Raw genomic sequence first — 13,075 nt, 5'->3', positions numbered from 1 at the left:
AAGGTAAGAGTATCGATCGCAGTCGGCGCCTTTTTACTCCAGATGCTGCTTCCTTGGAGCCCAAAGCAGCCTCCCTGAGCCTTCTTTCCCCAGGCTGGGAGCTCACTCATGCAGACTGGGCCACCTCCAAGGTTTCCCTCCTTCCTCTGCACCCTATCACTGCTAACACTTTGCCTAAACCAGGTCCCAACCCAGCGCTATTTCAGACATTTGCATGGCCTGACCACAGCCTGTAGGTGGGGAGGAGGCTGAGCTGCAGGGATTTTCTGGTCTCACAAAGCCTCTTGTCAAGAGCTAGGAGCACAAAAGTTGCCTGAGGAAGGGGGCAGGGTTCCAGGGTGGGGGGCATCCAGGGGCTCCTGTACTTCCTGGGTTGCTGAGGAAGTAGAAAAGCATGGGGTGAACCCGGGTCTGCTTCCTGTGGCCACCATGTGTGCTGAGGGAGGTGACCGCAGGGTGTCTGGGGGTGGGGGTAGGGAGTGGGGGCTGGATGAGTCATCAGGGAGGGGCAGAGGCCCAGAGGAGAGCAAAGGCTATATCTCCCCAAACCCTTCCTGTTTGGGCTGCCAGAGATGGAGTGGAAATTTTGGTTTTTTTGTTTTTTGACACAGAGTTTCTCCCTTGTTGCCAGGCTGGAGTGCAGCGGCATGATCTCTGCTCACTGCAACCTCTGCCTCCTGGGTTCAACCTATTCTCCTGCTTCAGCCTCCTGAGTAGCTGGGATTACACGTGCCCACCACCACACCTGGCTAATTTTTCTATTTTTAGTAGAGTCGGGGTTTCACCATATTGGCCAAGCTGGTCTCAAACTCCTGACCTCAGGTGATCTACCCGCCTCGGCTTCCCAAAGTGCAGGGATTACAGGCATGAGCCACTGAACCCGGCCTGGAATGGCAGTTTTTCCAGCAGAACTAACACTGGCATTTCAGGGGTTTTTGTCCCTGAGCTAGACCCCACACCCCTACTTTGCTCTGAGGAAATCCTCACCAGGGTGCCAACCTCTTGCTAAGGGCAGCAGTAGATGCCCCTGGGAATTTCTAGGGGAGGAAGTCATCTTAGGAAGGAACCTTGCTGAGCCCAGGGCTCAGGCTAGCAGTGGGGCAGGGGTGCGTGGAAGGTGAAGGAGGAGCGCCTGCCCCCGCTGCAGGAGAGCAGAAGGCTGAGAGGAGAGGCATCTTGAAGGAGGAGGACTCAGGCAGGGCTGCTTGGCCTTGGTTGGCTAGAATTGGTGGGGCCTGGGAAGGCTGGAGCTGGGAGAGTCAGCCCCTTGACATTCAAACACAGAAAAATCTCCTCAACAGGAAAATATAAAAGTAGTCATCTGTAGTAGCCAGCAAGAGGCACTAACTAGTGGTTTCAAAAGGAACTCAACCAGCAGAGTTTGCTAGAACTTACTATGAGAACCTTGGTATAAGCTGCTAGAAACCCCAGAGAATTAAAGACAATTACACAGCCCGGGCGTGGTGGCTCACGCCTATATATCCCAGCACTTTGGGAGGCTGAGGCGGGCAGATCACCTGAGGTCAGGGGTTGGAGACCAGCCTGACCAACATGGTGAAACCCTGTCTCTACTAAAAACACAAAATTAACCGGGTGTGGTGGCGCATGCCTGTAGTCCCAGCTACTCGGGAGAATGAGGCAGGAGAATCTCGCTTGAACCCAGGAAGCAGAGGATGCAGTGACCCGAGATCGCACCATGGCACTCCAGCCTGGGCAACAGAGCAAAACTTCGTCTCAAAAAAAAAAAAAAAAAAAACAAGACAATTACACAAATGAAACCAGGCAAGAGACTAAGGTAATTATTATTATTTAGAATTGACTTCTAGAACCCAGAACCCATGGCAGATCTATTTAGATTTTTGCTACTCAAAGTTTGGTTCACTGACCAAAAGTACATCAGTATTACCAGGGAGCTTGTTCAAAATGCAGAATCTCAGACTCGGTCCTGGCTACACTGAGTCTGCACCTGTATTTAACAAGGCCCTCGGTGAACCGAGTCCACATTAAAGTTTGTGAGGCACACTGGAGGCCACACCCAGAAACTAGGCAGAGATTGGGCTACTTGAAAAACGAGGCTAACTAGAGTTAGGGTGCCTGCTGTGGGGTCCCCATGGCCTGGAAAGACTCCAGACCTTTGTCAGAGCGGCATTTCACCTACGAACACTCCCGCTTCAAGCCTGGCCAGGACCCTACACGTCGGTGTGTTGGGACAGCCTCGTGCCCAGTGCGAAGGTAGGGGCGCGGTGGCTAAGGCCACCCCCACAGAGTCCGGGGGATGCAGCCAGGTCCAGCGGCGGCTTGCTGGAGTACCAGGTGCTCAGGAGGCGGTCCACCTGCTCCCGGCTGGAGATTGCGCGCAGGTGGGCCTTCCCGCTTCCACTGTCCAGGACTTCTGGGGGCTCAGGCACTGCGGGGGGCTCGGGGCTCCTGCCTGCATTGTCCCAGCGCAGCCCCCGTGCCTGCAGCTCACTCTGCATGCTGGCGAAGAAGTGCAGCACGCCGCGGTGCGCGAAGTCCCGCGCATGCTCACAGCAGGTCTCGTCGAAGAGCTTCTGCTCCAGGTCCACGTAGTTGCTCCAGTATCTACGCTGCAGGAAGACTGTCTGGTCGAAGCAGGGCCTCAGGCAGCGGGCCAGAAAGGCCGCGATGATCAGCAGCAGGGTGACACTCCAGCCGATGGCCTGCAAGGTAAGAAGGCCCGAGGTTAGGTGTGAGTGGGGCCTAATCCTATACATATGTATTTATGAATACGTATGTGAATGTTGCATATTTAATTTGACCATGTCTACATGATATTCTTCATTTTCCAATGGATTCAAATCCTCCTTAGATAATTTAACTGCAGTATACCACTCCAAACATCATAGTTCATTAATCAGAGTATTGAATGAAATGGGAAATAAATTGAGAAGAATGAACACAAAGAAAATTGTGTGATCATCAGATTACATGTCCTCTTTTGTATCCCTGTGGCCTTGTAAAGTGAATTAACTCTTAGAGCATCTGCTACTTGAGAGACTGTCCTGTATAGTGTGGCAAAGGTATTCCAGAGTCCCTCCTTTTACATTTCCCATCCATCCTTCCTCAAATCTATGCACTTTCCTATTCAGTCATCCGTCCTGCCAACCATCCTTCATCCATGCATCTATTCTCCCTTCCATTCATTCTCTCATCCTTGTATCCATCCACCCATTCAACTATCTCTCCACCCATCCAATCATCCATCCTCTTGTCTTACTGTAAATCTGTCATCTTCCCATCCAGTCAAGCTCCTAACTATCCTTCCATCTGTCCATCATCCATCCATCCCTTTTCCCATTCATTCATGCTCCCATATGCTCCTCGTTTCTTCCCTTGATCTATCTACTCATCCACCCCCTATCCAACCATCCATCATCCGTCCTCTCATCTTTTTTTAAATTTATTTTTATTTTTTGAGATGGAGTCTCGCTCTGTTGCCCAGGCTGGAGTGCAATGGTGCAATTCAGCTCACTGGAACCTGCGCCTCCTGGATTCAAGCCATTCTCCTGCCTCAGCCTCCCAAGTAGCTGGGATTACAGACGTGCACCACCACGCCCAACAAATTTTTGTATTTTTAGTAGAGACGAGGTTTCACCATGTTGACCAGACTGGTCTCAAACTCCTGACCTCATGTGATCCACCCGCCTTGGCCTCCCAAAGTCTGGGATTACAGGTGTGAGCCACCGCGCCCGGCCCCCCTCATCTTTTTATCCAGTCCTCTGTCATCCTTGTGTGTGCTTATCTGTCTGTCTTCCCATCTAGGCATCCACTGTGTTATATTTTGTGGGAGGCACTGTGCTAGGAACTGGGGGCTCAGTCGCTGCTCTCACAGAGCTCTTACCTTAGTGGAGGAAATAGACGATTAAATAGGCGATGACTGGGTACATGTCATAGAGAGGGAGTCCAGAGGAGGGACACCCAACCTGACCTTGAGGGCCGAGACTGAAGGCTGAATGACAGTGACACACAATATGAACAGGGGAGTGTTCCCAGCCAGGAGTGAGGACAAACTGACGTAGTTCTCTAAAGCTGGAGCCCACACCTGGCAGACTCCTCTCCCACCTCTCTACCTTCCAAAGCCATAGTCTCTTTAAGGCCCAGCTTGAGACCTGGGGCAGTTGTGTGGACCTGGAGCAGGGAAGTCACATCTTTAAACCACAGGGACATATTTGAATCCTTATCATTTACAGAAGTGATTTCCACAATTTACAAAGCTCTCTCATTTGGCATCTCACAGGACTCCCCTCAACATCACCAGATTTAAGGGGAGTATTTTACACATGAGAGCAGAAAAGCAAACAACTTGCTAAACTTTACATGACTGATAACCTACAGCTGAGTAAGGATTCAAACCCTGGTCTCACTGCAAATTCCATGCTCTTTCCACTGAACTAGGAAAAGCCTAGAGTGTTGAAGCCTGCAGGGACCATCAAGATGGAGGAGACCAAGCTCCTCTGTATTTTGCATGAGAAACTGAGGTCCAGAGGGGTAGTCCCATGGCCAAGGTCACAGTCTGAGCCAGAATCAAGTGCATCCTGCACCCGGGTCCCCCCTCCATTGCACCGCTGGCCAGCCCATGAGCCTGTCAGACTCCCCAAGGGGCAGGGGCTGTGTCTTTATTATCTATAGGTGGAATCTGGAGTCTAGGCTGGGGGTAGAGCTGGGGTTTGTCCCCCAAGATAGTAGAGTTGGTGCCTTTTGGGAAGACCGGCATCTGGAGACAGCCTACAGTGTTGGAAGGTGATTAAGAGGAATAATGACACTCCTTCGGATCCCTGCTCTGCCTCTTATAAGCTGTGTGACTTTGGCCTTATGAACTAAACTCTCAGAGCCTGCTTCCTCACCTGGAGAATGGGAGGATAATGGTTGTTCCACAGATTAAATGAAATAATACATATAAAATGCTCACTGCAGTGCCTGGCACATAAATGCTCAATAAGTGGAGATTAGTATTATTTCTCACGGGTGGGAAGAAGGTGTGCAGTGGGCGCAGGCAAGGCAGAGCAGTGGTCTCCAGCGCTTCCCTGCCTCCTGGGAATGGACTGAGCCCATCATCTATTCCTCCTCACCACCCCCGACCCCACTCCAGAACCAATGTGGGGGATTGGTGAGGGTGCAAGGGCCAGGGGAGGATCACCCCAGTTACCTGTGACAGGCACCGCAGGTAGCGAGACACTGCCTTTCGAGCAGGGCTATTCCTGACCAGCTCATCCTCCTTGCAGGGAACCTTGGCCAGGAAGAGCTGTACCTGGCTGGGGGTCATGTTGGCAAAGTCCAGAAACTTCTCAGGGTCCACAGAGTTGCTGAAGGCACACACGAAGCACTTCCCATCAAGGAGGGCCAGCAGGATCCAGACCAGGGGGGCAGCCAGCGCCCTCTGCAGCACAGAGGAGCACATGTACCTGGGAGCAGAGGAAGGAGGGGGGTCACAGGGAGCAGCTGGAAGTCAGCTGCAGCAGGGGAGATGCAAGGATGGACTGCTGGGAAGTCCCAGGCCGGGTTACATCAGACTGCAGCTCTCAGTGTAGAGGTCTCAGCGACAGACGCAGGGAGGAAGGAGGGCTGGGGCCCCTGGGATCCCCAGGACTGGAGCGTTGAGGAGCTAGGCCTTGCAGCAGACACTGCTGGTGCCCTGCCCATGCCAGAGGCATCTGTGGCTGGTTCTATTCACAGGGAGGGCCCGAGGGCCTCCTACCTCAAGCACCAGCATTGTTCTGCCCCTGGGGCTTTGGAGAATTTTTTGCTTCAGAGAGGGGTAGGCTGCAAGCACTGAAAAGTTAACCCCCAAATCAACCTTCAACCCCAGAGGGGTGGGGCCTTGTGGATAAATATCCCAGCTTCTTAAATCCTCAGTAGGACAATTCTGAGATGTGTTCTATGTATGCCCTTAGGGGGTCCCCTGAAGGATTGAGCCCCAGTTGCCCACTCATTATCACATTCTTTCCAGAGCCTGCTTTTGGAGGAGAGCCTAAGCTAAGGCAGCCCTGCCCAGTAACCCTCAAAAAGCAGGACCTCTAACACCCCCACCCACAAGGCATCCCAGGAGCCCACCCTCTGACCGACCTCAGGCGCCTTTCCTGGTCAGCTCTGCCCCTGCCTGCAGTGACCTCGACTGAGTGTTGGCCACAGGACAGGAGTCCAGTAGAGCTGTGCCCACTGGACCCCAGAGGAAAAGGCCAGGGACACACCCAGTGTCTGTGACCACCCTGCACAGCAGAATTGCAGGCAGATGTGATCCCTGAGAACATGGAACAGAGGCTGCAGGCGGGTGCACTGGATGCAAATGTTGTTTCTGAATTGGATTGTACACAAAACATCCAATGGTGTATGCCAGGCTTGTGTGTGTGTGACCTACCCAGTGTGAACTGTAAATATGTTCTAGGCAGTGGTAACTTTAGCATTTTCTTTTCTTCTTTTCTTTTTTGAGAGGGAGTCTTGCTCTGTTGCACAGGCTGGCATGCAGTGGCACGATCTCAGCTCACTGCAACTTTTGCCTCCCGGATTCAAGCGATTCTCCTTCCTCATCCTCCTGAGTAGCTGGGACCACAGGTGCACACCACCACGCCCAGCTAATTTTTTGTAGTTTTTAGCGGAGATGGAATTTTGCCATGTTGGCCAGACTGGTCTCGAACTCCTGACCTCAGGTGATCCATTTGCCTTGACCTCCCAAAGTGCTGGGATTACAGGCGTGAGCCACCGTGCCTGGCCTTGGCTTTAGCATTTTCTATGGAGGGCATTGTGGTCAGAAGATGCAACTGGGGACTCGTTATGAAGTTACATTAGATATGTTTGACAACACCTCTACCGTCCATATCAGAGAATAGGGGAGAGGAGGAGATGGTGAGTGAGTGAAAGCCCACCTGGCCCCTTCCGTCACTGCCTGCACATCTAGAGCACTTAGAGATTTGTCCCAAAACAGGAAGGGCAGCTGTTCCAGCTTGGCCTGTTCAGTCAGCCTGGGTTTGAATCTGAGCAGTGCCACTTCCTGGTGGGAGCTTGGTTGAGTTACTTAACTTCTCTGTGCCTCAAGTTTCCATCCTTAAAAATGAGTCCAATAAAGGTGCAGCCTGAGAACTCAGGTAGAATTCAGAGAGGCCATGCACTCACAGCACTTAGCACAGAGCTTGGCCCTGCGTGGGTGTGCAATGAATGGCTCAACTCCAACGGACTTTGCTACAGAGTCCGTTTGCTACAGAGTCAGCATGTGCTGGGCTCTGAGGACATGGTGTGCAGTAGGTAAGGTCCTCACCCTAGGGAGCTTACAAGAGAGGGAACACAGCCTTTAAGCCAATCATTGCCTCTCACTACATGCAAAAAACTGCTATGCATGTCATGGGATGGCCGTTCAAGCATGTGGTGAATTATATTCCGTGGCCAGTGTGACAGATGTGGAGATGTTTTCTGAGCCCCCCAATACTGGGGCTCAGAAAACGATACACCAAAATGAAGACCCCAGAAGCAAAAGTTATTTTTTTAACCTTCTCCTGTACCCCAACCTGCTCCCCTTCCCCTTCCCCCAATCCAATCTCTTTTTTATTTTTGAGAAGGAGTCTTGCACTGTCGCCCAGACTGGAGTGCAGTGGCATGATTTCGGCTCACTGCAGCCTCCGCCTCCTGGGTTCAAACGATTCTCCTGCCTCAGCCTCCCGAGTAGCTGGGATTACAGGCGTGTGCCACCATGCGTGGCTAATTTTTGTATTTTTAGTAGAGACGAGGTTTCACCATGTTGGCCAGGCTGGTCCCGACTTCAGGTGATCCGCCCGCCTCAGCCTCCCAAAGTGCTGGGATTACAGGCGTGAGCCACCACGCCCAGTCCCCCCACCCAATCTCTGGCTCCTTGTTCTCCCCCAAGGCTAGCCATAGAAACTGGAATCCATCTTCCCCAAGGTGGGTCATAGAAACCAGAACCCCTTTTCTCCAAAGCTGTCACCATAAAACCTAAAAATATGACTCTAACTTCCCCCCGCCTTTCTGTCTAAAAACTGGCCGTAAAGAGACGATCTGACCTACCTAGTTTCACCGTAGGTCATAGGAGTCCCTTCTAGAGAGGGTCCTGCCCTGTGTCTGGGAGAAAGGAACGCTGTATAGAGAGGCCAGGCCTTGCTGAGTTTCCCCACTCCTTCTGTAGCATTAGTTCATCCCTTTTTTAAATCCAATTCTATTTCTGCATGGCTATCCAGACCTTGTTAAACCTAAGCATAAAAATGGACCATTTCCCCTGTATTTTTAGGTCTTTATTCTGAAGTCTTCTGCAGCATATAAAACAATAATCAAATAAATTTGTATGCCTTTTCTCTTATTAATCTGCCTTTTGACAGTTGATTTTCAGCAGAACGTCAGAGGGCAAAGAGGAAGTTTTCCCGCAGCCCCTAGAGTGGCCTGGGTAATTCAGAATTCTGTGTCATTCCTATGTTTACAGCACTGGCCGTGCAAAGGTGACAAATGATAGAAACAGAAACACATTTCCAGAGTGGAAACTGGCAAGTGGGTCTCTGTGAGCCGATAATTCCTAGTTGGGGAAAGGAGAGGGTGCACCTGGCAGTACCTATAGGGTGGGTGGAGAATCCCCTGATAATGAGGATGGTTGGGGTTTGGGGGTGCACTTGGCAGTGCCTGTGGGTGGCTGGGGAGCCTCTGGTAAAGCCCACGGGTCACTGAGTGGTGTGGGACCGCACCTGATGATGCCTGGGTCCTTCCTCCGGTGCCCTGCGGGCCGGCGCCACTCCTCGACCATCACCACAGACTGCCGGTTGGCGAGGAGGCCGCAGAGGAACAGGGTGAGCGGGGGCGCGAGCAGCAGACCCAGGCCGTAGAGTGCATTGTAGTGCGCCAGGCAGGGACAGTTGAAGTCAAAGGAGGAGTACAGCTTGACGGTGACCACAGCCAGCAGCAGGCAGATGCCATTCATCACTGACTCTGAGCTTGACTGGAAGTGCTGGAAGAACATGCGGAATTTATCCATGACTCCAGCCTGGGTGGGTGGGCAGCCGTTGGGTGGGCTCAGTGAGGCTCTGGCCACCTTCCTGGTGTCTGCTGCACTGGGGATGAGCCTGGGATCTGTAAGAGGTTCTCTCTCGGCTTCCAAGGGCCTGAGGGGTCAAGGAGGAAGCAGTGTCCAGGCCCCAGCCCAGACTCCCGGGGTCCAGCAGGCTCTTAAGGCAGGGACAGGCTCTCTCCACAAAGACTCCCCTCCCCAACCCAATGGTCCCCTGGTGCCACTCCCGTCCTCTCTGGGGGAATGAGTCACCCTCTGTGACCAGCCAGCCCAAAGCACCTCTAGGCAAATGGGCCCCGCCCTGTCACTCCATTCCTCTCGGCCCATTTCTCTTTGCTTTAGGGTCTGGAGGCTTAACAGCTGTCGGGGCTTCCTTTGAGGCACAGGCAAATTCTGGGTGTGGTGAGGCAAAGATGCCGATGGAGCCAAAGTATATTTTCTTGTCTTGATGAAAAGCATGACTTTGAACTTGTCTCAGAGACGTAGTAAAACAACAGCAACAATAACAAAATATGACGACTCAGCTCAGCCCAGAGAGATTTCATGTTGGCTTTCAGGCTAGGAGGAGCCAGAAGGGGCACCTATTCTTGCCTGAAGGCTTTCTGGAAGAGGAGACCCTTGAGAGGAGTCTTCAACCATGTTCCAGCATTTGCCATGAAAGGGATAGTGGAAGGGGATGGCCTCCCTTGGAGACGTGCTAACCATGCGCATCAACCACTGGGTGCCCATGAGGAGGCTGCTCAAGTGCCACGCCCACACCTGCATGGCTTTCCCCCCGCCCTTCTTCCGTCTGACATGTGACGGACATGCATTTGAAATCACTGCTTCTCCTAACTCTCCGAGGTCACTAGGTCTCTCCTTGTGTCTCAGTTCCAGCCTCTCTGAAGGATGACAGCTCAGATGTTTGAGGGACTCCTGAAACCAGCAAAATGAATTTTGTAAAGGTTACTTAGCCCATATTTTAAGTCAGATCATCCCAAATAAGTCTTGCAAGTTTCATGACCATCTGTGTGGTCTGTACTTCTGATGAAGACAGACAGAAACCTGGGTCTTACTTATTATTATTATTTTTTTTGAGACAGAGTGTTGTTCTGTCACCTAGGCTGGAGTGCAGTGGTATGATCTTGGTTCACTGCAGCCTCTGCCTCCCAGGTTCAAGTGATTCTACTGCCTCAGCTTCCAAGTAGCTGGGATTACAGGCACCCACCACCATGCCCAGCCAATTTTTGTATCTTTAGTAGAGACGGGGGTTTCGCCAGGTTGGTCAGGCTGGTCTTGAACTCCTGACCTCAGGTGATTCTCCCACCTTGGCCTTCCAAAGTGCTGGGATTACAGGCATGAGTCACTGAGCCCGGCCACTTAGTTTTTTTATTTTCCATATTTGTATGTTACTCTGGGTCCTATAAGACAGATTTCCCTGTGTGAGGGAAATGAGGAGGCACTGGAGAAGATGGGGAGAGCCACCAGTGGCCCTGTGAGTCTGACTCTGAGTGGAGGAGAGGGCAGGGCAGGGGTGAGAAACCCTTCAAGCCAGGAGGACAATCACCACTACATCTTCAGCCCCAGAGGGGCTGTCGGAGCTCACATGCCCTGGTGGGGACAGGGCCAGGGAGGAAGCTGGGATCCTCTATCTGTGCTTTTCAGCCTTAGTCACCCACTGGGCTGCTGACCAGAAAAGTGGACTGTCCTGGCCCAAGGCCAGACTTCATGACCCTGAACCAGCAGGGCTGGTGCGGACCAGGCGGGGAGCGAACTAGGCTGGGAGGGTCGTGAGCACCCCTCAATTCCATTCTAGTCTCAGGGAGGGATAGTGTCCTGAGGGTCCCCAGCCACTCTAACCTTGGGAGTCTCCAGAAAAGAATAGACAATGCTTCTGGAAGAACACTTTGAAGAACACTGGGTCAAAGTCTCCGGGCCAACCTTTTCACAGCTCCAGCCTTTGAGAGAGAATACAGAGCTACCAGGTCAGCTTGGGTCCCTGGAGCCCTGCAGAGCAACAGGTGCTGAGTGACTGCAGTGGGGCTGGCCCTTGCCAGGTATTTACAGGAAATACTTCAGCAAAGAAACAGGCCAGAAAGAAGCCCATTACAAAAGGGATATTATTTGTCAAAGAGAGGGGATGGCTTGATTTTTTTTTTTTTAATCTCCATTCTCTGAATTGTCTACTTTTATAATAGTAGACATAATAAATCATCATCATCATCATCATAATAATGATTTTTAACTATTTCCAGTAAAAATCATAAAATATTTTAATTGGAAAAACATAAAAAGATAAAAGGACAAGGCAAAAAGGAGAATCCCATTTTGTTCCCTGGAGACTGGCCCTGCTGAACGAGTAGGGGGAGAAATAGAGGGAGCAATATATGGAGAAAGCCTTTTTTTACTCACACATATGGAAAGATATTGCACATCTGGCCTGGTGCGGTGACTCACGCCTGTAATCTCAGCACTTTTTGGAGGCCGAGGCAGGCAGTTGCCTGAGCTCAGGAGTTTGAGACCAGCCTGGCCAACATGGCAAAACCCCATCTCTACTAAAAATACAAAAAAATTAGCTGGGGGTGGTGGTGCATGCCTGTAATCCCAGCTACTTGGAAGGCTGAGGCATGAGAATTGTCTCTCTTGAGACTAAGGCACGAGAATTGCTTGAACCCAGGAGGCAGAGGCTACAGTGAGCCCACCCAGATCATGCCACTGCTCTCCAGCCTGGGTGACAAAGAGAGACTAAAAAAAAAAATTACATTTTTCTTTTTAAATAATGATTTACATCTTAAAAAAAAACAGTTATAAATATATGTTAATTTGCAATTGGAAGATATATATAGAATAAATCTTTGGTTCTTTCTTCATGTTATTTTGTTTTATTTTCAAATTGGAGTCTTGCAGATGTATTCTTGGGGGTCCTCCAGATTTTCTTTCATCTTTGCAAAGTAGTCTGGATATTATTTGAGAAACACTGGCTTCATCATTCTTGGAGTTCCTGTTATTGAGAGGGCTGTTTAGGACTAGATGCCCCCTATTGGGGAAACTCATTGTATGTGATGTGTGAGAGATGTGTCTATGTACTTGTGTATGCATGTGTGTACACATGTATGTGTATGTGTGTAGTGCATGTGTACATATTTGGTGTGTGTATGCATGTATGTTTTCATAAATATGGGTGTGGCCATCTTCCTACTTTGTATATGGTGAGTATGCCCTCCCCTGACGGTTCTCTCTCTTCTTTTTCCTTCACAGGGAAGGCATTCAACATTGAACATCCTGAGAAGTCCACTTCTCAGGACTGGGAGACAATTGTTCTGTGTGTCTAGCAGAGTGCGGTGCCCTTTCTGTCTCTCGGTGGCCTGATTCTCTGCTTCCCTGAGGACACAGGCCTTTGAGGGGTCCTGGCAGACCTGGGGAAAGCAACGTGGCACTTCTATAGGTCCCACTCTGGTGACTCCACAGAGCCGCGTAGCCCTGAGGGTGGAAAGAGGCTGGAAATGAAATGGGGCCTTCTAACAGATGGCACTGGAACAACTGGCTAGCCATTCGGAAGCATTCTCTACTTCATGCTTCATACCAAAATAATTTTCACATGGTTCAAAGATTCAACATAAAAATTAAAATCATAAAAATTCTACAGGAAAATGTACGTGAATTTATTCATAATCAGAGGCTAAGGAAGGCCTTTGTGAACAGACCCCAGAATTTAGTAGCTGTAGAGGAGAAGATGGACAAAGTAAGAGTCATAAAAATTAGAAGCTTCTATGGGCAAACATACCAATAAACAAAATAAAAATAACAAACGGAAAGCAGGGTATTTGCCACACATAAGCCTCTTTTCCTTAATTTGTGGAAGGCTCATATAAATCAATACAAAAGATGAACAATCCTAAGAAAAATGGGTAAAGGATTTGAACAGGCTATTTGAAAAAAAAAGAAAAAAAGAGAGAGAAAAAAGTGACCAAACATCCTGAAAAAATTCTAATCCTCATTCATAATTAAATAAGAAACGAGGCCAGGCGCGGTGGCTCAAGCCTGTAATCCCAGCACTTTGGGAGGCCGAGACGGGCGGAT

General features: G+C 50.4%; 1 protein-coding gene across 1 annotated transcript; it reads right to left on the bottom strand.

The window, feature by feature from the left end:
• Positions 1–1,791: 1,791 nt before the first annotated feature.
• On the bottom strand, positions 1,792–9,191 carry CALHM3 (calcium homeostasis modulator 3). The gene is made up of 3 exons (XM_023206206.3): positions 8,697–9,191; positions 5,168–5,423; positions 1,792–2,681 (listed from the first exon to the last, which is right to left on the bottom strand). The coding sequence occupies exons 1-3, from the start codon at positions 8,981–8,983 to the stop codon at positions 2,190–2,192; spliced, it is 1,035 nt and encodes a 344-aa protein (XP_023061974.1). The 5' UTR covers positions 8,984–9,191; the 3' UTR covers positions 1,792–2,189.
• Between the last annotated feature and the right edge of the window lie 3,884 nt (positions 9,192–13,075).

This window comes from Piliocolobus tephrosceles, chromosome 9, assembly GCF_002776525.5.
Source record: "Piliocolobus tephrosceles isolate RC106 chromosome 9, ASM277652v3, whole genome shotgun sequence".
NCBI lineage: Eukaryota > Metazoa > Chordata > Mammalia > Primates > Cercopithecidae > Piliocolobus > Piliocolobus tephrosceles.
The sequence above is the reverse complement of the archived record's forward strand: the minus strand, read 5'-3'. Positions and strand labels throughout refer to the sequence as shown.